Below are 26,590 nucleotides of genomic sequence, written 5' to 3'. Positions count from 1 at the left end.
GATAATTCTTAAGCAAACCCATGAATGACAATGTAGACGGCAGGATAGTTCACTGTGTGGGAACGTCTTCTTAGGAGATGAGCAGTGAATTACTTAGTAGTTACTATGGTAATTACTACAGTAAACCCGAAGTGTATAAATAGGACCCATTACATTGTAATCGGGTTGGCAATTGTTATCATTTGGGTTAGCGCCTTGGCTGTACTTGTACTTGAGAATCATTGGCAGTATTGTCGGCTATACTTTCTCTATGTAAATCATATTCGTTGTAATCTTGATATGTAATTCCAATCATGGCATATATTCCAGTTATACTTACTTCTCGTCCAGTCTTCTGAATCTGAATCTGAATCTGAACCTTATTTCCAGTACATAAGTCTGATTCTTATTTCAGTATCCAAATTCCAGTCTAGTTTCTGATTCCTGTCCAGTCAAATGTCTGAAATCTTCCTACACTAGGAGCTGAAATCTTCTAACAACTGGAATTAGTTGTCTCAAGAGATCAGCTCCAATTCCATTTTGGCGGATCACGGTGGCTCGAGCTAAAGCTCGTTGACTGAAAGACTCTTCTCCCAGTTCGAAGTTTTCAGCAATGGCACCAAAATCCAGTCGTGGCTGAAAATCCACCATTCGTGTTGAGCCCATTCATGAGGAGTAAAGAAGAGAGTCTGACCCCAAGCAAGAGAAGATGACTGACACTGAGGCTCAGGAGGAGCATAGTCAGGCTGATGAGGCGCAGGACTCACAACACTCCAGTTATTCTCGACGCAGACGGGCAGAACGGGGAGCACGGAAGGCAAAGAGTTCCAAGAGTTCTCGGTCCCGGCAGCGAGATAAGGATACCAAGGGAGGTAAAGAAAGTCACCGTACTTCTAGCAGACAAACCAAAGAAGACACTGCACTGAGACAGAGACAGAGATTAATTGGGATGATGACACTGACAATTGCAAGAAGACTCCCAAGCGTCATTCTCAATCCAAGAAGAGAAGTGGCAGGATCAGTAGTAATCGGAATGATTTCACAGCTTCCCTAAAGATTTATTTTCCAATATTCAAGGGAGGGAAGAAGGATGATCCAGACGTTCACATACAAGCTTTCGAGCAGTATACTGAACTAATAAATATTGATGAAGATGATTGGGTAGAATATTTTCCACAAACCTTGAAGGAGGCAGCGAGGAAATGGTATTACCATTACCCTGCCTGCCAGCTCAGATCATATAACAAATTTTTCAAAGCCTTCAGGTTGGAATATTCCAACAATAGAGGGGACGAAGATATTCTCTGTGAATTAGATAAGATCAAACAGAGAAATTTGTCAGTCCACAGTTATGTGGAAAAGATCAAGGAGCTAACCGGGTAGTTACAGGAACCGCCATCTGAGAAGAGGTTGAGGGCATGGTTCCTGAATGGGTTCAGAATCAAAAAGCTTAGGGAACAAGAGGTACCAACCCCTACCAAGAAATTCAATGATCTGGTCCAAAGGGCATTAAAGCTCGAACAGCAGGCTAAGAAGGAAAAGATCCACAAGAAGCGAAGGACAAGTAGCAGTAGCTCTGCTACTACTGAAAGTTCTGATTCCAGTGAGATGTCCAGTAGCTCCGAGAGCAACTCTAATGAACGAGCAAAGGAGAAATCAAAGAAGGGATCCTGGACCAAGAAAATTGAAGAAATGGCTAGGCAAATTGTCGAAATTAGCCACACAATAGAGCCAGTTCAAAAGATGGAGACTTGGTGTTCAAGATGCAAATCCAAGGACCATATCTCCACTGAATGTCCACAATGTACCTACTGCAAGGCTTTTGGTCACCTATGGAATAATTGTGGCATCAAAATTCACCACTTTAAGAAAGGCAAAGATCTGTCAATGGTTGCCTACACTGAACCAGTGAAGGTAGAACCAGTCAAAGTAGCTCAAGAGGAGAGACCAGGTACCAGTGGTACTGGTTAGGGACGTGGCCGATTCCAACCAGGAATGGGCAGAGGCAGAGGAAGAGGCAACTTCCAGAACAGGAGCATGAATTGCTATACTTGTGGGAAGTATGGTCATTCTGCAGCCCAATGCCCAGATGCACCTGCAATGACTACTACTGAGGCTAAGGCACCAGAGCCAGTCCCAGACAGGGTAGTTACTAGGATCAAGGGGGTATTCATTGAAGAAATTCCAGACGCTTTAGAAGCACCAGTCAATCCTAACAGCAGCAAGTGGGCTCAACAAAGAGAAGTTTGGAAGGCCAAAGGTAAAGAGAAGGTGGTAGATGAGTGGCAAGAGCAGCGGGAACTAGCGGCTAAAATCACGGAGGATTTAGCCAAGAAGCTGCCAGAGCAGCCAGAAAGTTCTGAAGCTAGAGTCATTCAGAGGATACCAGCCCAATCGACTGATAAAGATGAGTCAGTACCAGCCATAACTGAGACCATGTTGGCTGTGGTACATGGACTAGCTGATGAACGGGGAGTGGATGGAAAGAGTGGAAGCACTGCAAAAGAAGAAGGGCAGTGTGAAGATACCAGTTCTTCAAGCTCTGACAATCAGTCTGACCAAGAGAGAGAAGAAATTCATGTGAAAATTTGTGATAGAATTCAGAAGCTAAGTGTAGAGCTGGAGGATATAAGAAAACCTTGCCTGAGGTGGCCAACTTTATCAGACAGCGCAGGAAAACTGAGACAGAGGCCAGAACAGTGGACCTGACGACCGTCCGAGATGATGAAGTTCCACTTATTTCAGGTAGACTACAAGTTCAGGAAGCAGTGGGAACCTCTCTCAAGTGTTATCCTGGATGGAGGGGCAGGAGTCAACATAATGGGAGCCCATCTTCAGCAAAGAATGGGTATCACCAATATGAAACCAGCACCATTCAAAGTACGAATGGCAGATCATAGAGTCGTACAGGCGACGGGTATGATTGAAAATATGCAGATAAGAGTTGGGAGAGAGAAATTCAAAACCAGTTTCTTAGTCCTGGATGTGCAAGGAGCATATGGGATGCTACTAGGGCGCCCATGGTTGAGAACAGCACATGTTGTTCATGACTATGCAAACCAAACATTGACCATAGAAGGGGCCAACGGCAGAATCCAAATCCAAAACAACAATACCAGGAGCTGGAAAAAGGAACTGAGGCCAAAGGAGTTATGTCAGAAGTACAGAGCCAAGAAGATCGAGCGAATGCTAGCGGCTATAAACATATTCCCTTTGGCAAAAATTGACTTGAATGCAGTCTTGTTGAACAAAGCGCAGGCTGACAAGCAGAAGAGACAATTCCCCGATCAGTTTACTGAAGTCAATACAGGGGAAAGAACAGTCCAGCTAACTGGAAGGATGGTGGAACCAACGGATACTGGTATAGTAGAGGAACTAGTATGTTCTGAAGAGTACCCAGTGGATCAGAATACTGATTCAAAAATGAATGGACCATCCTGGGATTACGCTAAAGAATCGACTAGACGAAAAGGAGGCGGGTCAAACTGGTTGCTCCAGACGACCAGGAAGTGCAAGAGTGGAACCTAGGATCAGAGGATAATCCTAGAATGATCAAGGTCAACAAGCACCTCAATCCGGCAATGAAGGAAAAGGCACGGAAAATGTTCCAAAGCTATAAAGATGTGTTTGCCTGGGAACATACAGATCTGAAGGGAGTAGATCCTGAAGTATGTCAACACCGAATAACACTGAAACCGGATGCTAGGCCAGTACGATTGCAAAGATACCGGATGAACCCCAACTATGAGAAGAAGGTCAAGGAGGAGATTGATAATCTTCTCAAGGCTGGGTTCATCACAGAAGTGGCAAGCAATGATTGGCTATTTCCCATAGTCGTCGTTCCCAAGAAGAATGGAAAATTGAGAGTTTGTGTTGACTATAGGAAACTAAACGCCCAAACTATTAAGGATCCATTTCCCTTGCCTTTTACTGATATGTTGCTTGATGAGATAGCAGGATATGAAATGTATAGCTTCATGGATGGTTATAGCGGCTACAACCAGTTAAAGATCGCTCCTGAAGATAGATCCAAGACCACTTTCATCACAGAGTGGGGAGCTTTCATGTATCTGGTGATGTCTTTTGGCCTGTGCAATGCACCAGCTACCTTTCAGCGGTGTATGATGGAGATGTTTAATGAATTCCTTCATCGGTTCCTCCCCATTTTCATGGATGACTTCACTCTCTATTCAGATGAGGAACAACACCTCCTATTCTTAGAAATGGTTTTCAAACGCTGTCAGGAGAAGCGGATTTGTTTGAATCCATTCAAATCTGTTTTTCTAATCTGGAAGGGATAGCTACTGGGACATGTGGTTTCTCGCAATGGAATAGAGATGGCCAATGACAAAATTCAGTGTGTTTAGCAAGCTAAAGCACCCAAAACTACTTCAGAGTTGAGCTCTTTCTTGGGTTATGTGAATTTCTATAGAAGATTTGTACATAAGTTTGCTTCTCAAGCAGTACCACTATATGAGCTTACAAAGAAGACTAGTAAGTTCAATTGGACTGTTGAATGCGAGGAGAGCTTCCAGAATCTGAAAAAAGCCATTACTAGTAAACCAGTCCTTAGGCAGCCAAACTGGGATATTATTTTCCACGTACATGTTGATGCTTCGGGATTGGCAATGGGCGCAATATTAGCTCATCAGCCAGACGGAAGAATTGATTATCCGGTTTATTTTGCCAGTCGCCGCAGATTCAGTCAGGCTGAACAAGGCTATACAACTACTGAGAGAGAAGCCCTTGGAATGGTTTTCAGCGCTACAAAGTTTAGGCACTACCTGTTGGGAAAGTTATTTCATTTTTATGTGGACCATCAAGCTCTTCTGTTTTTTATTAATAAAGTCATTATTCAAGGCAGGCTGATAAGATGGATGATGTTCCTAATGGAATTTGAATTCAGAATTTTCCATAAGCCTAGCCGAAACCATTGTGGAGCTGATTTTCTTTCAAGAAGTACGGACGGATATTCAGAAGTGGTGCAAAAGAAACCAGACCAGTGGGATTTGAAACTTCAGACTGCTCTATGGGCTTATAGGACAGCTTATAAAGTAACTACTGGAATGACACCATTCAGAATGGTGTATGGCACTGAAGCTGTGGTTCCTATGGAGTTTGTAATCCCAAGTCTGAGAATGGCTGTGAAGTATGGCTTAGACTTCAACCATAATCTTAAAAAACGGCTAGATGAACTGATGCAATTATATGAACTCAAGCAACGGGCTATGTTGGAACAAGAAATTGTTCAACAACGAAGGAAGCACTGGCATGATCTCCGAATTAGAGTTTGAGAATTTCAAAAAGGAGACTTAGTGCTTCTATATCAGTCTAAACTGGGTCCAAAGAAGCCAAACCTGAAGATTGCCTGGGCAAGACCATTTGAGGTAGACTGGGTCTTCTCCAATGGCACAGTCAGACTGAAAGATTTATCTGGATTATTGTTGCCAGAAGTATATAATGGGACAAAGATCAAGCTTTATTATTCAGAGGCCAGAGAAACTGGGCAAGAACAAGGTACTAAGGAACTGGAACTTGTTGATCAAGAGATACCAGAATCAGACATTTTTGGACTTTTTCATATGCAACCAGTTCCAATTTCAGAACCAGTACCAGAAGAACCAGATCAGGCTGACCTCAGAATCAGTACCAGTATGGTCGAGCCAAACTGGAAATCAGTCCAATATCAGTGGAGGCACACTTTCCAATTTTTAAGCGCCCAACGGTCAGATGGCACGCCAGTAGTAATTATTTCAAGGATGGGTTGCAGTCTTGTCCAATGCATGTCTTCCACGATAGCAGCGACGCACACAGGTCTAGGAACGGCGAGTGGTGGAGCTTTTATGGCGCGAACACGTATAACAGTCAGGAGAGTTAGCATTTTTCCTTATAAATCCCATGCGCGAAGCTTTCCTCCTGTTAACCATTCGCCATCGCCAAGCTCCGAGGTTTCTTCGCTACAGCCGCAAACCTCGACCTCTGAAGAGACAGTTGATTGTAAGCTAGCCTTGCCAGCGACACCAGGAAACGGCTTTGACACGACAAGTCAGTCATCTTCTCCTTCGCCTGTTTCATCGTCATCGTCTTCACAATGTATGGGTAGAAGGAAACGCTCAGAGAAGATGCAGGAGTCTCTTAATGAAACCCAAGACATAGTTGTTTCTGCAAAGGCAATCCTTCCCATTATACAGTACAATAAAATCCAGCATTATGTATTCACTGACCAAGCAATGACTCTGCTACAACTATGGGATCTCCGAGTTGTGTTGCAAGCTACAAGAATTTCTTTTGATGCAGATATCATCAAGCAAGTTCTTGACTCTTTCGACGTTGAAGATGGCAGTGCCATGGTAAATGGTAGAAAGGTGTCGATGACACCAGAAACCATAGCTTTTGCATTCAGAATGCCCAACGAGCCCAAACCATCTGTGGCAACTGCACAACAGATAAGTATAGCTCTGAAGGAGGATGAAACGGCTAAACGTAAGCGCAAGGCAAGTGGTCAAGGAGTTCCAGTAGTAGCAGGAATGGAAGCTTCCACTGCTTACAGGTTTGTAGCCAAAGCAGTAAGCCTTAAAAACAACCCAGCGTATGTATCCGAAAAACTTTTTGCTATGCTGTTGGCCAAGATATTGGATCCACAGGTTCCTATTAACCTTTGTCAAATTCTCTCGCACAATGTACTCTAGCAAACTGCCAAGCTAAAATCTCAAAATGTTTTCAAAGCTTGGTATGTTTGGCAGTTCCTGTATTGGGCTACTGCTGCTGCAGATGTTAATGAGCAGGTAAAGAAGGCTTGAAGTGAGAAGCCAATTTCTGAGCCTAAGAACATTGAGCTGTCCTCAGACGACGAAGAAACGGACAGTCATACTACTTCAACAGACCTGAAAAGGAAAGCAACTGCAAAACAGGCTGGCAGTTCAAAGAAGCCAAAGACTACACTCACAAAGAGCAGTGAGTTTTTGAAACAGATAGAAAGTCAGGTCAAGACAGTGAATACTGAGAAAGCTGTAGGGAGCCAGACAGTAGGGAGCCAGACAGAGCAGCAATCTGCTCAGAAGACTGCACCTAGCCAGTCAGTAGCACAAAGTGCAATTGCTACTGGTTCTGGAAAAGATCAGGCCAAGCCAGCCACTTTTGAGAAGATAGCAGACCAGCCAGGGGACAAAGGCAAGAGCCAAATGGACAAGGGGAAAGGTCCAGCTTCCTTGACTCTGCCAGGTGGAGTTCCTACTCCAAATACTGAAAACATTCTGCAAACTGGTAAAACAGGACAAGTTGCAGCAAATGCAAACTAAACAATTGAAAGGGCATCTTCTGCTACGCAAAGCTGATTATACAACTTTACCCTACATGGCTCCGTGACAATATATGAGCCTACTGATTCTGATCCAACCACATTTAAAGACATAGGTTAAGTCCGCATACAGTCTTCTTGGAATACCATTGTCAGTTGTATGGGACAACTGATGGAGGCTGCTGGATCAGAAGATGAAGTGAAAAAACTTAAAGATGACTTGAAGGAGGCACAAAATCAGATTGAAAAGCTCCAGAAAGCCCGGGAAGAGCAGAACATACAACACAGGGTACTAGAAGCTCATTCAGAAAGGACTAATGAGTTGTTAAACAAGAAGCTAGTTAAGGTTGAATCTGAAATAACGATCATCAAGAACCAACGAAATGAAGCACCGAGAGCTGCAGAACGGGCTGAAACAATGCTCAGGATGAAGCGGGCGGAATTCAAAAACCTGTTAATGCGCCATACAGCTTTGAAGGCCTCTTTGACTGAAAGATACATCTATAGCAGCTTGTCTGAAATTTTAAATCCATCAGGCAATGCTGTTTTCAATTTAGAGAATTTGAAGTCCTTGATGGAAAGTATACAGAGTGATTTGCAGGACAAGGTGATTGAGTATAATACTGCTCTGATGAATCAAGCTTTATTAGATTATGTTGAGCAGCAGACTTCTCCGGATGAGGAAGAAGAAGACCAGGAAGATGAAGCTCATCAGGAGGAGGATGGTCAAGAAGCAGGGCATACAAATGATGATGATGATGCTTCACCACCATCTCTACCTCCACGACCTGGTACTAGTGGGACAGGGCCAACTGAAGGAGGCCAGTCTCATAGCCAGACTAGCCAGGCCATAATGAGGGCCAGCAGGAAGGACAGAATGAAGGGCATCAGTCGGGTAACCAGCAGACTGAAGAGCAGAGGCCCCAGTCACACTGGGAATCAGCCAACTGATCAGTCCCAGCTCAGCAGGGATGCTAAAGGAAAAATGAAAGTGCAGGATGAGGGACCAGTTGTTGATCATCAACATTCACTGCATCTCATTACCCTGAATAAGCAATTGAGACATCAACAGGCCTCCATAACCAAACAGTATCTGGAGGATGATGATCTCTTGTCTGACTTGGAAAGATTTCAAAGGATATATGTTGGAGCTAGGGAAATGGTGGAACATTGGAAATCAGTAGCTTTCCATGATAAAGAAGCTTGCTGTCTACCTGTGCATCCCAGTACAGTCCAGCTACTGGAACAAGTTCCTGAATGGATACTCAATGCTGACGAGAGAGTGGCAAACCCGCACTTGCAAAGGCAGTCTACTGCAGATTGTCGCTCCCTTGCCTTAGAACTAGAACTTCTGCTGGGTAACAAACCAACTTACCGATGTATGAAGGATGTTAGGGTACAACTCAAAGATGTTTTGGTGCAAATGCAAACTGCCAAAGGTGTTTTGGATCAGAGAGTCAAATCCATTCTTGAGGACCAGACAGCCACTAGCAAAGGACCTCAAACTAGAATGTCAGTAGGAGCACAGGAAACTGCTCTCCGAACATTGTTCCAGTTAGTGAGAATCACCAGAAAGATGATGTAGGAAGAGAACCAGGCTGTTCTCAATTTCTTAGAATTTGTGCATGATTCTCCGGTTCTCTTGTATCATGTTCCAGTAAGAGAAACAAAGCTACCAAGATTCTTTCCAACATTGTATCCTCAACATCCAGAACCAGTTGATCACTTTACATACTTCAAAATCACTGATGAGCTTCAAGATTGGTATGAGCGATCGACTTTGGAATGGAAGACTTGGCAAACGCTACTCAATGGTACTCTCCAAATCAATGATATTCAGGTACTGAAAGAGGAGATGCATAGGACCCAGCTGTGTATGGGCTAGTGGAAGATTCAAGTCAGAGGACTGACCAGGATTACTAACCAGTTGCTACAACTTACGATCGAATCTTCTAAATTGCTTGAAAAAGATATTGCAGCAAAGTCGGGTCTAGCACCACAGTACAGGGGGATGGCTGAGATTCTTTTCGAAGCTCAAGTCAAAACTAATCAGCCTCTTCCAGAAGAATGGATCTTTACTGCTTCGCATTGTCATAAGCTGACCAGAACCAGACTTAGCAAAGGCAGGCGTACACTCTATGATCTTGACACCAAAACCTATCATTCCTTCACGCCTTATGAAGTAGAGATGACCACCGACCGACAGGATCAGCTTGAGCAGGAGGCCATTTATCGACTGATTCAAAAAGAGAATGTTGGTACTGGGACTTCTCAGGCATCCTCTAGGTCAAAGGGCAAACGGAAGACGGTCCAATGGAAGAATACTGGGTAGTTCCATCTCAGAATTCAGTGGCGACTTTTCTCCTCAACAGGCAAGTGGAGACGAGAGCTCTACCTTGGCCTGATGAGAGCTCCACCTTGACCTTTTCAGCTGCCTCTCGCAATCTTTGGCCTTTTCAACTGCCTACTTGCAATCTTTGTATGGCCATTCTGTCAGTGGTCAAGCCAAATTCACAACATCAAAACCAGACAGTGGATTTTTCAGTCTCACATCAAAATCAAACAGGGAATTTTTTTTCCAGAAATTTTAGAATCTTGCTAAAATTCAAGAAAGAAGGGAAGGATGTAGACGGCGGAATAGTTCACTGTGTGGGAACGTCTCCTTAAGAGATGAGCAGTGAATTACTTAGTAGTTACTATGGTAATTATTACAGTAAACCCGAAGTGTATAAATAGAGCCCATTACATTGTAATCGGGTTGACAATTGTTATCATTTGGGTTAGCGCCTTGGCTGTACTTGTACTTGAGAATCATTGGCAATATTGTCGGCTGTACTTTCTCTCTATAAATCATATTCTCTATAATCTTGATCTGTAATTCCAATCATGGCATATATTCCAATTATACTTACTTCTCGTCCAATCTTCTGAATCTGAATTTGAACCTTATTTCTAGTACATAAATCTGATTCTTATTTCAGTATCCAAATTCTAGTTTAGTTTCTGATTCTTATCCAGTCAACTATCTGAAATCTTCCTACACTAGTACCTGAAATCTTCTAACAACTGGAATTAGCTGTCTCAAGAGATCAGCTCCAATTCCAGACAAACTCACATCTAACATTCTTGAAATTCATATGATAGAAAATGCATTAAGACGAACAAATAGACATCATATCCTATCGAAGGTTCAAGTGCTCAACTTATTTGGACTCACACGAGTATCATATCATCAAAGATATAAACCATGCAAACCACCAACCCATTTCATTGCTTGCATAAATGTTGATTAAAACAAAAGCTACTCAAAGAAAGCTCCACGGCATACCAATTAGATAGATGTTAGGGATTTTGGACACTCTGAAAAGGGAACGAAGTATTGAACTCAAATCTCATTTCAAGATAGGATAAAAATTTTAAATGGATCCAAATAATATCATGCTTAACATAATCATAAATTATGTAGAGAAAATCATAAATTTCACCTAACAAAATTACACCCATAATTATTAATGTTTATAAAACGTGATAGATTGAATACATCCAGATACATACAACGCGAAAACAAGTGTTCCAACCGGCGGGCTCGTCTGAACCCACCCAGAATTCTGTTAGATCAAATCCCTGAACTAAGGGTGATCCAACGGCAGAGATCACCATCGCTCTGCGAAGCTTGATCTGAGCCTTACATCCCCCTCAATCACTCCGTCTCTTATTGTACACAAGGTAGGCAATGGTGATCCAACGGCCGAGATCATCTGACAGCTGATCTGAACCTTAGACCCCTCCAAGCACCCCGTACTTATGAGAGACATGATAGGGGATGCACAAATAAGAAAACAGCAGAAACACCTTTCTTCATACCCATAAAAGTTTTGATGCTCCAAAGCATAAACATGAAAGCTTCTCATGCTTGCCACAAGCATGTTAACCTTGAAATCGAGGCAAAGGATAACCTGATACAGCTTACTTGCATTAGAGCTTTTTCTGAGATTGGAGCAACAAGTACAAGGTAATATCAAAATACAAAGGGGGTCCTACAAACCACAGTTTTTCATGCTTCACAAAGGCTTGTCCTCCTCAGCGATGAATTTGGTTATTCTTTGCATCATAACCTGAGCTTGCTCTGAATCAGGTTGAGCAATGAAAAACACATGACCTACTCCATGTGCCATAACCATATCAACATGACAACCAGCATCCTTTAGAGCACGCACATACTCAAGCCCCACAAAATGAAGCGCATCGTTGTCGGCCAGCGTCACAAGTGCTTTAGGCAGTACAAAAACAGAATCCCGGCAGGTGATGGCAGGAAGGGGGTTGAAGTAAGGGTTATCCTTACTTGATCCCACAGGAAGCACGAGGGTAAAACATGAATCTGCAAGCGCCCAATTCATTAAATCATCTTGATAGCAGTCAAGCTCCTCTTGCGTCCTAGTGCTCTTCATAAACCCTGGGTGTATAAGAATCATCCCTCTGATGCACATAGGTTCCCATGATGCAGACGACAAGGGCTTGTTGAAGGCCCTTGTCGTGACATGATGCGCAAGAGCACCTCCTGCACTCTCTCCAGCAATGAAGCATTTGGAAAAATCTGCATTTACAAGCCATGGATCCATGAGCTCATGTTTACCCTCACCTTGAAGGAGAGCTTGAGAGTGAAGCCATTGAAGAGCAGAGAAACCATCATCGATGGAGGTAGGGAGGCGATGCTCGGGGGCCAGGCGGTAGCTTGCGGAGATGCAAATGGAGCTGGATAGTTTAGCCATCTCTGAACAGAAGAAATGGAAATTCGACCAGGCAGGGCTTCCGAACAAAAAGCCACCACCATGGAAGTACAGAACAATGGAAAGCCTTGGTTTATGAGAAGGAGGGGGGTAAGAGGGGAGGAAGAGGCGAGCCCACAGCCCCAGCCCTTCGTTGAGAGTGATGTCTTTGGAAGCGCCATCTACACCAGGCTCTGGAGATGGTGGAAGCAAGGGTTGGATCTCATTCCTGCACACAGACCCATCCTTGTAGACGCAGAGGAAGGGGGACATATCAACCTCCACCTCCTTGCCTGCGTCGGCCATAGCTCAACAGACGAGGAAATCACCAGCACCTCGTGCGCTACTTTTTGAAAACAACGTTTGGCTGTACAAAGGAAACTCAAACTCTGCAACTGGAAAGTATTTGAGCTTGGTGGACCTTTGCCGTACATGATCTAATAGATTTTGGAGCGCAGTTGGTTACTTGGTTACTAACTTACTTGGTTGTGATTGTAGTTGCTTTGGGTTTTGTTGTGGTGACGCGAGACAATGAGTAGAACCAATTGATACGCACCAATAACAGCTCAGCATGGAATTTGATGAGCATTGTTGGGTCCCATAGTGCTCCATATATGACAAAGGGCTGCTAAAGAGGATAATTGAATCGAGCAAAAGGATTGGCAACTTAACTTACTTTGGTAGTTGTTTGCAAATTGCACCATTCAACCTAATAATATCGACCATTTAGTCTCTAAACCGTGGAACCATATTTGAGACACCCATTTTATTCTCAATCAAGCGTAGTCAATTTTCCTTTATTTCAATATATAGGTTGATTTACCAAACTCTGAGGAAAGAAATGCATGTCTATTTGATATATAGATATGAGGATCGAAATTGAACATGCATTAGTGAAGGAAAAACATGTTGTTAAACTAAACTTAAGATAGCTTTTACAAACTCAAAATACAGAAAGCATAAACAAACTATAAAAATTGAATAGGACTACCTACCTGATAATTGTGTACAAATGTCATCCAATTGTGCAAGCCTGAGAACAATGATTGAGTCAAGCTACAAAAAAGCAATGTGAATAGTTAAAACATATCGTATTGCATGAAACATCATAGACTAAAACTGCAAAGTATATAGTGCACGTCATGCAGAGGTGCCATACAAAAGTATGGTGGAGAGCTGGCACTATGGTCTCTCAAAAAATTATAAAAAACGGAAGCCGTGCTTTGCCTCGTAGCGTTTATGTGTTGCGCCAAGCAAACGCATAGTCATGGGGAGTTGGATACAGCAAACGAACCTTGTAGTGTTGTCGAGCTGGAGTCGCACTTGTGCAAATTAAACGTCCAATGTTGTGAATATATATCCTCACTGACATACACAAAACGCGCTGTCATAATAATCAATATCTAATTCTCCTAAATGATTTTCTCATATTAAACTGATCATTTAATGTGGGGAAGTGCCAGGGGAGAAAAGGCTAGAATATTGGTTCAGCTAGCAGACCGGCCACACTAGGGATCCAAAGGAGGGAAAATAGGGATCCAAAGGGGGGGCCATCTGCAAAAGAGCCATGTGCAACAATGGGCTAAAAAGACCCTAAGGTTCAGCCCATTAAGACTTCCAAAATGCTAAGGTTCCAAAATTCAAAGGTTGTGTCCAAAGGTCAACCCTAGGGAAAATTGGATGCTTTGTGTGTGACCAATTTTTTTTTTCATAGGAGGGAGCGAGCCTTGGGAGTAGGGGATGAGAGAGAAAGTCACACACACACACACACACACACACACACACACACACACACACACACACACACACACACACACACAGGCTCCCTTTACACAAAGGGAATTAGGGACACATGTCAGCTCCCTAGCCCAGATGCCCACAAGGTGTGCCCAGTTCCTATTGGATGGCCTTGGAGGTGGACCAATGAGAATTAAGCTAGAGTAAATCTAGTTTAATTAATTTAAAAACATTTAATAAAAGAAACCAATGAGAATTAAGTCTCCTAGAAGACTATTGGGCACTTTCCCAAGGGGTCCAATGAGCATTCCAGAGCCCAATGGCTTGCCTGATTCCTATTAGCCAGGAGGAAAAGGGGTCCAATGAGAGTTTAGTTTAATTATTTAATTACCTAAAGCTCTCACAAAATGGGAAAGGGGGACACACGTCAGAAGGCTATCACTTATGCTGCTTAATAGTGATTGGCTTGACTTGGGGAGAGCCAATAAGGGCTCAGCAAGAGCAAATAGCAAGACGGCTCGCCCAAGACAGAGAGGGGGCTGATTTTTGCAAGGCATTATCACACACACACTCACACAATCTCATGTGTGAAGAAAGAGAAGACTATCTCTTCCCAAGCTTTAATGGAGAGCTCATCACCTACTCCAAGCTTGTGAGATAGAAGCCTACATCAACACACTCTTGGCATGTGGATGCAAATCCAACCAAGAGCCAAGCTTCAATGCATGCTCACCTCCTCTACCAAGCTAATTACTAAGCTAAGCTATGCTAATATGAGTGATTATGTGAGGAGATGTACATCTTTCTCGTAAGATACTCCTTCTTCCTCTCAATCTACTCTCATACCCTGCTAGCTCTCACCATCTTCGAAGGTGTGTGAGGTCTTGGGTCTGAGAACGGGGATAATTCAAGTTGTGTTTGCTAAGTGTTTTGCTTAGTGCATGAAGCTTTCATCTTCATTGCACTAGCTAGTCTTGAAGGAACACAAAGAATTGTATTGTACAATGTCTCTCTTGATGGGAGAAACCATAATACAAAGCCTTTTGGAGGGGGGCCTGGCTCCATGAAAATCCGGTCCTCAACTGTTGTCATTAGCTTAATTTCTCACTCTTTTGAAAGTATTGTCAATGCTATCTAACTAGGTGTTATGCTTTTTGTTGCTCTCTCCACCCAAGCACTCTTGTAATTCTCATTAGGAATCTATTCTAATGAAATGCCAACTATGTTCATGCTAATTTCCGCTACACATAAGTTATTAGGCCATTAAATGTTACATTGGTATCAGAGCACAAGGTTTCTCTTTTCTTGCTCAAGAAGGGAGGTCCTCAAGCTAGCTACAAATGGTTGGTATTATTAATTGCCTGTGAGTAAGTAGAATGGAGATTTTTCAGCCTTGTAATGCGCCTGCCTTTGTGCAGTTAGCGGGGCATCACCGTCGAGAGCTATCGTCTTAATAGTGGAGTCCTACGGGGCTTGCCTACGGCTTAACCACTATTGAGCTATTAGAAGCTTGACTGGAGCCGGTGCTGTTTTGGTGTCGAAAGACCCTCTCTTCTATTCCTTGCAATTAATGGTATTCGAGCCGCGGGTACAGTAGCTTGAGTGCTTTTTCTAAAGGGGTAAAGAGGAGTAGCAACTAGGGCTTGAAGTGCCAAAGTACACCTAAAAAGTTGTTAGAATGGAAGTTTACACCTAAAAGTTGTTAGAATGGCTAACAATAGTAAAGAGAGTGAAATTAATGTTGATAACTTTGATTTTTCTCATGAGCAAGCTACTAATGATGCTTCAATGCTTGTTAACTATCTTGTTTCTAGGCTTCAACAAGCCATGGGCAATCCATCTCTCCAAAGTGAAGTGCAACGGCAGCTCCGTGCTCACGGGATTCTCCAAGCTCATCACCATGACGAGAGAACACCTAGGAAGCCTCCTTGTGAGACCACCAAAAGAGGTCTCTCTCCGATTCAGGAAGAAGAAGAGAATCCATACGAAGGGCTCAAGAATTTACTTCTTGACAATGCATCTCCTTCCCAAAGGAGAACTCAAGAGCCTCCACCCAAGGAACGAGAAAGAAGCGAGTCTCCCGCCACCTCGACGGAGATGGCTCCACGAAGACGGCGGGCTAAACGCTCTCCATCACCACCAAAGCAGAGGAGACCATCATACTCTTCTCCACGCCATAATTCAAAGAGGGATGATAAAAAGCAAGAGAAGAAAAAGGCGAGAAAGAGGACACCCTCTTCTCCATCTTCTTCATCCTCTTCCTCTTATGAAAGATATGGTGAAGACGACAAAGATCAAGACAAGAAAAAGGCGAGAAAGAGGTCACCCTCTTCTCCACCTTCTTCAAATTCTTCACCTTCTGAAGAAAGTGATGGTGCAACCTTTGAACCATCAAAAATAAAAGGCCATAGGAAATCCTATGCCGCATGGAAGAGGTCATCCAAGCTGAAGAAATTCAAAGAGGGAGGGAAGAGCATCTCTTTCCTTACCTATGATGGCACCTTTGGTGCTACGGACAAAGTCTTGGCCTTTATCCAGCAATTCGATGCGGCGTTTGGAGATGAGGGCTTCACGGAGTCATCTAAGCTATGCCATGTAGCTATGCACTTTCAAAAGTCCTCCAGACAAGGGTGGTCTAGCCTACGCGCCAACGTTGAAGCTCCACGAACATGGAAAGCTTTAAGAGCTTCCATTATGAAGCAGTTTTTGGCCACCGATGCAAAAGACAAAGTACTCACCGAATGGCAAAGATTAAAGCTCTCTCCCAATGAATCCATCCACAAATATGTAGACAAGTTTTGGGACCTACAACTCAAAGCCACTGTCTTGAAAAAGTTGGATTTTGGAGAGCAAAAGCAACAATTTTGTGCGGCCTTAACCGAAGAAATGGTGGAGTATGTCAACTCCCAGAGGCCACGTACCATATCGGCGGTAATACACCATACTATGGTGGCCTCTCGAATCAATTTCCAAACGGGGGCTAAAAGAAATAATAAGCCCCCGGAAAATAAGGGTTCCAATGAGCCTAAGGGGAAGGACAATGTCCAAAAGTCTCCTAAGGGCAACTCCAACAAAGCTAATGAGAAGGGAGTTTACAAAGGTAAGAATAAACTCTCTCTGAAGAGCTTGAGCATTATCGTAAGGATAACCGGTGTTTCAAGTGTGGCGAACAAGGGCATGCGTACCGCGCTTGTCCCCAAAAGAACAACCGCCAAGATCCTCCTAGAGCTTCCTTGGTTGAAATCCAAGAGGAGGAGACTCACCAAACTCACCACAAAGGATCTCCTCTATGCCATGCTTGGGGAAAGGTAAGAAAACATGATGCTTTTATTCTCTTTGACCCTGGTTCTACTCACAATTTTATATCTATGGAGTTAGCCACCAAGCTAGGCATACAATCCTACAAGATGGGAGATGTCCTACCCGCAGACAGTGCCTTCAAGGGGCAAGAAGGTTCAGTCACTCCCTTAATTGGAAAATTGAGCCTTCATGTCCAAGGCTATGTGGACAAAGAGGACTTCTTTATCTCTCCTCTCAAGCATGAGGATGTAATCCTAGGGGCACCATGGTTTGACCGCCTGGCTGCCGATGTTAAATTTCCTGAAAGGAGAATCTCCTTTAAGTTCAGGGAAAAAGACATGTATATAGATGCTAAGGAAATGGGTAACACTATCCCCATTGTACATACACAAGCTTTCAACAAGTCAATAAAGAGCTCTATTTCCGTGTACATGATTTTTGTTAAAGACTCTCAAAATGAACCTAATGCTTTCGCAAAAGAAAATAAAAGCAACCAAAAGGAATTAGAGTTATCCAATTTTCTCAAGGGGTTTCAAGATGTTTTTATTGACGACATCCCTTGTGAGCTACCTCCTAAACGAGGTAATGATGACCATGCAATTTAACTTCTTCCAGGAAGTTCACCGCCTAACAAACCTCCTTATAGAGTTTCTCAAGCTCAACAAGAGAAGATTATGCGGCAAGTGCATGAGTTAGTTGAGAAGGGCATGGTTAGGCCTAGCTCATCTCCATTTTGCTCACCGGTGCTATTAGTGCAAAAGAAAGACGGCACATATCGTATGTGTGTCGACGATAGAGCACTTAATAGCATCACTATCAAGAATAGGTTTCCCGTTCCACGGGTAGAAGACCTATTTGATAAGCTACAAGGATCGACATACTTCAGTAGGATTGACCTAAAAAGTTGCTATCATCAAATAAGGATAGTTGTGGGGAAGTGCCAGGGGAGAAAAAGCTAGAATATTGATTAAGCTAGCAGACCGGCCACACTAGGGATCCAAAGGAGGGAAAATAGGGATCCAAAGGGGGGGCCATCTGCAAAAGAGCCATGTGCAACAATGGGCTAAAAAGACCCTAAGGTTCAGCCCATTAAGACTTCCAAAATGCTAAGGTTCCAAAATTCAAAGGTTGTGTCCAAAGGTAACCCCTAGGGGAAATTGGATGCTTTCTGTGTGACCAATTTTTTTTTTCAAATCCCTACATAGGAGGGGGTGAGCCTTGGGAGTAGGGGATGAGAGAGAAAGTCACACACACACACACACACACACACACACACACACACACACACACACACACACACACACACACACACACACACACACACAGAGGCTCCCTTTACACAAAGGGAATTAGGGACACATGTCAGCTCCCTAGGCCAGATGCCCACAAGGTGTGCCCAATTCCTATTGGATGGCCTTGGAGGTGGACCAATGAGAATTAGGCTAGAGTAAATCTAGTTTAATTAATGTAAAAAACACTTAATAAAAGAACCAATGAGAATTAAGTCTCCTAGAAGACTATTGGGAAATCTCCTAAGGGGTCCAATGAGCATTCATGAGCCCAATGGCTTGCCTGATTCCTATTGGCCAGGAGGCAAAGGGGTCCAATGAGAGTTTAGTTTAATTATTAAATTACCTAAAGCTCTCACAAAAGGGGAAAGGGGGACACATGTCAAAAGACTATCCCTTATGCTGCTTAATGGTCATTGGCTTGACTTGGGGAGGGCCAATGAGGCTGGAGCAAGAGCAAATAGCAAGAGGGCCCGCCCAAGAGAGAGAGGGGGCTGATTTTTGCAAAGCATTATCACACACACACACACTCACACAGTCTATGTGAGAAGCAAGAAAAAGACTATCTCTTCCCAAGCTTTAATGGAGAGCTCATCACCTACTCCAAGCTTGTGAGATAGAAACCTACATCGACACACTCTTGGCATGTGGATGCAAATCCAACCAAGAGCCAAGCTTCAATGCATGCTCATCTCCTCTACCAAGCTAATTAATAAGCTAAGCTATGCTAATATGAGTGATTATGTGAGGAGATGTATATCTTTCTCGTAAGATACTCCTTCTTCCTCTCAATCTACTCTCATACCCTGCTAGCTCTCACCATCTTCGAAGGTGTGTGAGGTCTTGGGTCTGAGAAAGGGGATAATTCAAGTTGTGTTTGCTAAGTGTTTTGCTTAGTGCATGAAGCTTTCATCTTCATTGCACTAGCTAGTCTTGAAGGAACACAAAGAATTGTATTGTACAATGTCTCTCTTGATGGGAGAAACCATAATACAAAGCCTTTTGGAGGGGGAACCGGCTCCATGCAAATCCGGTCCTCAACTGTTGTCATTAGCTTAATTTCTCTCTCTTTTGAAAGTATTGTCGATGCTATCTAACTAGGTGTTATGCTTTTTGTTGCTCTCTCCACCCAAGCACTCTTGTAATTCTCATTAGGAATCTATTATAATGAAAAGCCCTCTATGTTCATGCTAATTTCCGCTACACATAAGTTATTAGGCCATTAAATGTTACACGCGCATTAAGAAAAATACAGGAGATGTGGCATATTGATTAATCTTAAAGAGAAGTAGATCTAATTTTATATTCTATGTCGAAGGTTTGCTACATAAAGAGTTATGGGTGCTTTTCGATGGATTTTCCCTTGTTAAAATTGCACTCTCTCTCCTTGCTTGACCGTCAACACTTTCTCATGCCTTATGTTGTAGCCAGTTCCCTATTTGCAATGCGTCCTCTCTTTGTAGACCAAACAAGGCTTCTCCTCAATTATGCAATTATGCGGATCTGGTGAACTTTGTACTTGTTTACTTCAGTGCTAGATGCTTGATATCAATCTGCATATGTCATGTTATATTCTATAGATTTTCTATAGCAACGCCCACCAAGCAAGTCTAGTTAGCACAAAAGGGTGTGTGTAAGCACAGATGGGATGCAATGTGTGTGACAAGAGATTGACGATGAGTTTGTGTGGAGGATTTATGCCAAGCTTAACAGTGAACAGACTCTAGGAGGTTGCCTCGTGCAAAACGGCTCTTCAGAGTATCAAAATCTACGTCATGGATTGAATGCTCCCACAAACTACCTCATCAGCCCGGGTCTGGACTGGCACCGGGCCAAGGAGGCTCGACAGCCAGCCTGTCAAAGTGTTGGCCAATCAACCATGAACAACCTAGCAGTCAACCATGAATAACCGACACTAAACATGAAAACACACACACACACACATACATCCAAAAACACCAAGAGAGCGAGGTACGCAAGGCAACAAATGAGGGCTTGTGATATGCTCTCCTCCCCACGCGCAGAGTCGCCATAGCCGGATTCTGAACTATATAACCAAAGGTGTAACATTTAATGGCCTAAAAACTTGTGTGTAGCGGAAATTAGCATGAACATAGTGGGCATTTCATTAGAATAGATTCCGAATGAGAATTACAAGAGTGCTTGGGTGGAGAGAGCAACAAAAAAGCATAACACCTAGTTAGATAGCATGAACAATACTTTCAAAAGAGAGAGAAATTAAGCTATTGACAACAGTTGAGGAACGGATTTGCATGGAGCCGGTCCCCCCTCCAAAAGGCTTTGTATTATGGTTTCTCCCATCAAGAGAGACATTGTACAATACAATTCTTTGTGTTCCTTCAAGACTAGCTAGTGCAATGAAGATGAAAGCTTCATGCACTAAGCAAAACACTTAGCAAACACAACATTAATTATCCCCGTTCTCAGACCCAAGACCTCACACACCTTCGAAGATGGTGAGAGCTAGCAGGGTATGAGAGTAGATTGAGAGGAAGAAGGAGTATCTTACAAGAAAGATGTACATCTCCTCACATAATCACTCATATTAGCATAGCTTAGCTTAGTAATTAGCATGGTAGAGGAGATGAGCATGCATTGAACCTTGGATCTTGGTTGGATTTGCATCCACATGCCAAGAGTGTGTCGATGTAGGCTTCTATCTCACAAGCTTGGAGTAGGAGATGAGCTCTCCATTAATGCTTGGGAAGAGATAGTCTTTTTCTTGATTCTCACATAGACTGTGTGAGAGTGTGTGTGATAATGCCTTGCAAAAATCAGCCCCCTCTCTCTCTTGGGCGAGCCCTCTTGCTAATTGCTCTTGCTATCCTCCCATTGGACCTCCCCATGGCTAGCCAATGACTATTAAGCAGCATAAGTGATAGCCTTCTGACATGTGTCCCCCTTTCCCCTTTTGTGAGAGCTTTAGGTAATTTAATAATTCAACTAAACTCTCATTGGACCCCTTTGCCTCCTGGCCAATAGGAATCAGGCAAGCCATTGGGATGCTGAATGCTCATTGGATCGCTTGGGAGACTGTCCAATAGTCTTCTAGAGGACTTAATTCTCATTGGTTCTTTTATTAAGTGTTTTTTAGATTAATTAAACTAGATTTACTCTAGCCTAATTCTCATTGGTCCACCTCCAAGGCCATCCAATAAAAATTGGGTACACCTTGTGGGCATCTGGCCTAGGGAGCTGACATGTGTCCCTCATTCCCTTTGTGTAAAGGGAGCTTGTGTGTGTGTGAGTGTGGCTTTCTCTCTCTTCCCCTACATGCAAGGCTCGCCCCCTCCCAAGTAGGGATTGCAAAGACCTTTTTGTACACACACAAAGAATCCAATTCCCTTAAGGTTGACCTTTGGACACAACCTTTGAATTTTGGAACCTTAGCATTTTGGAAGTCTTAATGGGCTGAACCTTAGGGTCTTTTTAGCCCATTGTTGCACATGGCTCTTTTCCAGATGGCCCCCCCTTTGGATCCTTATTTTCCCTCCTTTGGATCCCTACTGTGGTCAGTCTGCTAGCTTAACCAATATTCTAGTTTTTTCTCCCCTGGCACTTCCCAATATTAAATGATCAGGTTTACATGAGAAAATCATTTAGGAGAATTAGATATTGATTATTATGACATTACCTCTCTCTTGAAATCATAGTTGTCCTTGACTATGGTGTAGAGAAGATAAAGCATATTCATGAGTCCTTTTCTTAGCGGGTAGAGGATCCCTATGTTACCCTACGACATCATTCCACAATGGATGACTAGTCCATTTGGTGCTTGAGAGCCCGAGGCTGCCGCAAGCATGTCTGCACATTAGTCCTATCAATCTTCCATAGTAGAGTGACAAGCTCTACTTGGTGTTTGGGAGATGTCGACTCCACAAACTTGATCTAAGCATGCATACTACTTCATTTTTGTGCACAATAAAAAAAAAAGAGAGTCTTATAAGACAAAAACTTTGTTCATTTTTAACATTTTGTACATTTGCTTACTCTTGGAAAGCATTGTAAGCATTGACAAGGTTTAGGTTATCCTTTAATTGTATGCCTTGCATCCATCTAGCATCTTCAAAAGGATAATTCTTAAACTTAATAAGATATCGTCGGATAGTCTTACCGCCTCTTAATACGTTGTCTTCATGTCGGAGAATGGACTCGGGCTGCAGCACCTCGTCTTGGTCCTCGATCTCTGGTGAGTCTTCAGTAGTTTGTTCTTGAGGTGGCTCTCCTTTGTAAGGCTTTAATAGGCTCACATGGAAAGCATTGTGTATGAGCCAATGATTGGGCAACTTGAGTTGATAGGCCATCTCATTGATTGGCCTAAGAATCTAGAAGGGACCATAGTACCTTTTTGCTAGTTTAACAAAGTACTTTTGATGTCCCGTAGAATTCTTGCCCGTCGTGTGCCTTAATCGAGCCTTGGGAAACTTTGATAAGACCCAATCATTTTCTTTAAAGGCTTGGGCTCTTCTGTGCTTGTCAACAGCAGCAGCCTTTTGCCTTTGTTGTGAGATAGAGATAGCATCCTTAATCTTTTGAAAAGATTCTTGTAGGTCTCGGTTATACTCATCTGCAGCGAAGATCTTCCCATGTACCTTAAGTAGCAAGAGACTTTTTGATCTTCCCTCAATTACCTTGAAAGGTGTTTTTCCCGTGGAAGTATGTACATTGTTATTGTAAGCATACTCCACTAAGGGTAAGTACTTCTCCCATTGGGATCTTTGATCTACTTCTGTTACATAGGCTTTTAGTAGTTCGAGAATGGTTAGGTTAGCTATTTTACTTTGGCCATCCGTTTGTGGATGATAGGCCGAAGAGAAGTTTAGCCTTGTCCCTAAATTCTCAAAGAGACCCTTCCAGAAATTGCTGGTCATTCTAGGATGTCTATCCGACACTATGGACATTGGCAAGCCATGATACTTGAAAATTTGTTAAATGAAGAGGGTTGCCATTTGATGGGCTTTGATAGTCTTTTGACAAGTATAAAATGAGCTTGTTTACTGAACCTGTCTACTATCGTCCATATTCTCGTATTCCCATGGATAGACTTAGGCAATCCAAAGATAAAATCAATGGATATGCTCTCCCATGGTGAATTAGGGATTGGCAAGGGTTGAAGCAATCCAAGTTGCTTCCCTCTATCAAATTTTGTCTTTTGGCATACCACACATTTAGAAACATACTCTTGTATGTTCACTTTCATGGTACGCCAATAGAAATATGTTTCAATTCCCATTAAGGTAGGCTGAATCCCTCTATGTCCCGCATAACGTGGAGCATGAGATTCATACATTACTTTCTCACATAGTGAGTTAGTAACGCATAGTCTATTGCCATAGAGAGGATAACCATCTTGTAAAGTAAATGGTTCTTGTTTCTTCCCTAATGCAAGGGCTGAAATCACATCTCTAAAATTGTGATCAATAGCGTACTCATCTATCATTGAAGATAGATCATTGTGAGTTGCTATGGAAACCGCATTCACTCTCGGTCGTCTTGAGAGTGCATCAGCTACTTGATTATGCTTGCCAGCAATGTGAGCAATATGGAAATGAAATTGCGAAAGGAAATTTGCCCACCTCATTTGTTTGTCGGAGAGCTTGGTCTGCGTCATGAAGTACTTAAGACTTTGGTGATCCGTTCGCAGAATGAAAGGAGTCCCCAATAAATAGTGCTTCCATGAGTCTAAGGCATGTAGAACTGCAAGGAGTTCCTTTTCATTTATGCCTAGAGCTTGCTCAACAGGGTCGAGCCTTCGACTCTCATAGCCTATGGCGTGCCCTTCTTGGAGAAAAACAACTCCAAGGCAATCACCACAAGCATCACATTGGACCTCAAATGGTTTTGAGAGGTCCTGTAGTGTAAGCACAGGTTGAGAGATAAACTTTTCTTTAAGCTTTTTGAAAGCATTGTTCTCCTTAGCAGACCATGTATACCTAACGCTTTTCTTTGTTAGGTCATGTAATGGTCCCGCAATTTGTGAGAACTTTTCTATGAAGCGTCTATAGTGCGCACACATACCTATAAAGCTTCTTAGTTCATGAAGATTCTTTGGTTTAGGCCATCCTTTTATTACCTCCAACTTTGATGGATCCATTTGGATGCCTTCTTGAGAGATAATGTGACCTAAATACTGAATCTCTTGCAAGAAAAATTCACTTTTCTTTCGATTAACATAAAGTTTATTCTCTCTTAAAACTTGAAATATTACCTGGAGGTGTTGCTTGTGTTCGTCTAATGAATTAGAGTAGATGACAATATCATCAAAGAACATTCTAGTGAAGGTTCGATGAGGTCTGAACAGCTTCTCCATCAAGCGGTTGAATGTGGATGGTGCATGGTCAAGCCAAAAGGCATGACAATGTATTCATCAAGACCAAATGTGGTGCGAAATGCGGTCTTTACAATGTCTTTATCAACTATCCTTATTTGATGATAGCCACTTTTTAGGTCAATCCTACTGAAGTAGGTCAATCCTTGTAGCTTATCAAATAGGTCTTCTACCCATGGAACGGGAAACGTATTCTTGATGGTGATCCTATTTAGTGCTCTATAGTTGACACACATACGCTATGTGCCGTCTTTCTTTCGCACTAATAGCACAGGTGAGAAAAATGGAGATGAGCTAGGCCTAACCATGCCCTTCTCAACTAACTCATGCACTTTCCGCATAATCTCCTCTTGTTGAGCTTGAGAAACTCTATAAGGAGGTTTGTTAGGCCGTGAACTTCCTGGAAGAAGTTCAATTGCATGGTCATCATTACCTCGTTTAGGAGGTAGCTCACAAGGGATGTCGTCAATAAAAACATCTTGGAACCCCTTGAGAAAATTGGATAACTCTAATTCCTTTTGGTTGCTTTTATTTTCTTTTGCTAAAGCATTAGGTTCATTTTGAGAATCTTTAACAAAAATCATGTACACGGAAATAGAGCTCTTTATTGACTTGTTGAAAGCTAGTGTATGTACAATGGGGATACTGTTACCCATTTCCTTAGCATCTATATACATGTCTTTTTTCCTGAACTTAAAGGAGATTCTCCTTTCAGGAAATTTAACATCGACAGCCAGGCGGTCAAACCATGGTGCCCCTAGGATTACATCCTCATGCTTGAGAGGAGAGATAAAGAAGTCCTCTTTGTCCACATAGCCTTGGACATGAAGCCTCAATTTCCCGATTAAGGGAGTGGCTGAAGCTTCTTGCCCCTTGAAGGCACTGTTTGCGGGTAGGACATCTCCCATCTCGTAAGCTTGTATGCCTAGCTTGGTGGCCAACTCTATAGATATAAAATTGTGAGTAGAACCAGGGTCAAAGAGAATAAAAGCATCATGTCCTCTTACCTTTCCCCAAGCATGGCATAGAGGAGATCCTTTGTGGTGAGTTTGGTGAGTCTCCTCCTCTTGGATTTCAACCAAGGAAGCTCTAGGAGGATCTTGGCGGTTGTTCTTTTGGGGACAAGCGCGGTACGCATGCCCTTGTTCGCCGACTTGAAACACTTGTTATCCTTGCGATAACGCTCAAGCTCTTCAGGAGAGAGTTTGTTTTTACCTTTGTAAACTCCCTTCTCTTTAGCTTTGTTGGAGCTGCCCTTAGGAGACTTTTGGACAATGTCCTTCCCTTAGGCTCGTTGGAACCCTTGTTTTTTGTGGGCTTATTATTTCTTTTAGCCCCCGTTTGGAAATTGATTCAAGAGGCCACCATAGTATGGTGTATTACTGCCGATATGGTACGTGGCCTTTGGGAGTTGACATACTCCGCCATTTCTTCGGTTAAGCCCGCACAAAATTGTTGCTTTTGCTCTCCAAAATCCAACTTTTTGAAGATAGTGGCTTTGAGTTGTAGGTCCCAAAACTTGTCTACATATTTGTGGATGGATTCATAGGGAGAGAGCTTTAAGCTTCGCCATTCGGTGAGTACTTTGTCTTTGGCATCGGTGGCCAAAAACTGCTTCATAATGGAAGCTCTTAAAACTTTCCATGTTCGTGGAGCTTCACCGTTGGCTCGTAGGCTAGACCACCATTGCCTGGCGGAATTTTGAAAGTGCATAGATACATGGCGTAGCTTAGAGAACTCCGTGAAGCCCTCATCTCCAAACGCCGCATCAAATTGCTGGATAAAGGCCAAGACTTTTTCCGTAGCACCAAAGGTACCATCATAGGTAAGGAAAGAGATGCTCTTCCCTCCCTCTTTGAATTTCTTCAGCTTG

At 42.9% G+C, this 26,590-nt stretch overlaps 1 protein-coding gene across 1 annotated transcript; it reads right to left on the bottom strand.

The window, feature by feature from the left end:
- Window positions 1–11,228: 11,228 nt before the first annotated feature.
- LOC147450808 (putative carboxylesterase 13) lies at window positions 11,229–12,434 on the bottom strand. Its single transcript, XM_086520808.1, has one exon. The coding sequence runs from the start codon at window positions 12,346–12,348 to the stop codon at window positions 11,338–11,340; it is 1,011 nt and encodes a 336-aa protein (XP_086376934.1). The 5' UTR covers window positions 12,349–12,434; the 3' UTR covers window positions 11,229–11,337.
- Window positions 12,435–26,590: the final 14,156 nt, after the last annotated feature.

This window comes from Adiantum capillus-veneris, chromosome 9, assembly GCF_014529385.1.
Source record: "Adiantum capillus-veneris isolate H3 chromosome 9, ASM1452938v2, whole genome shotgun sequence".
Classification (NCBI taxonomy): Eukaryota; Viridiplantae; Streptophyta; class Polypodiopsida; order Polypodiales; family Pteridaceae; genus Adiantum; species Adiantum capillus-veneris.
The sequence above is the reverse complement of the archived record's forward strand: the minus strand, read 5'-3'. Positions and strand labels throughout refer to the sequence as shown.

Bases quoted from the DNA above. Each gene is read 5' to 3' on its own strand.
- LOC147450808 (XM_086520808.1), bottom strand. From the start codon at position 12,348: ATGGCCGACGCAGGCAAGGAGGTGGAGGTTGATATGTCCCCCTTCCTC.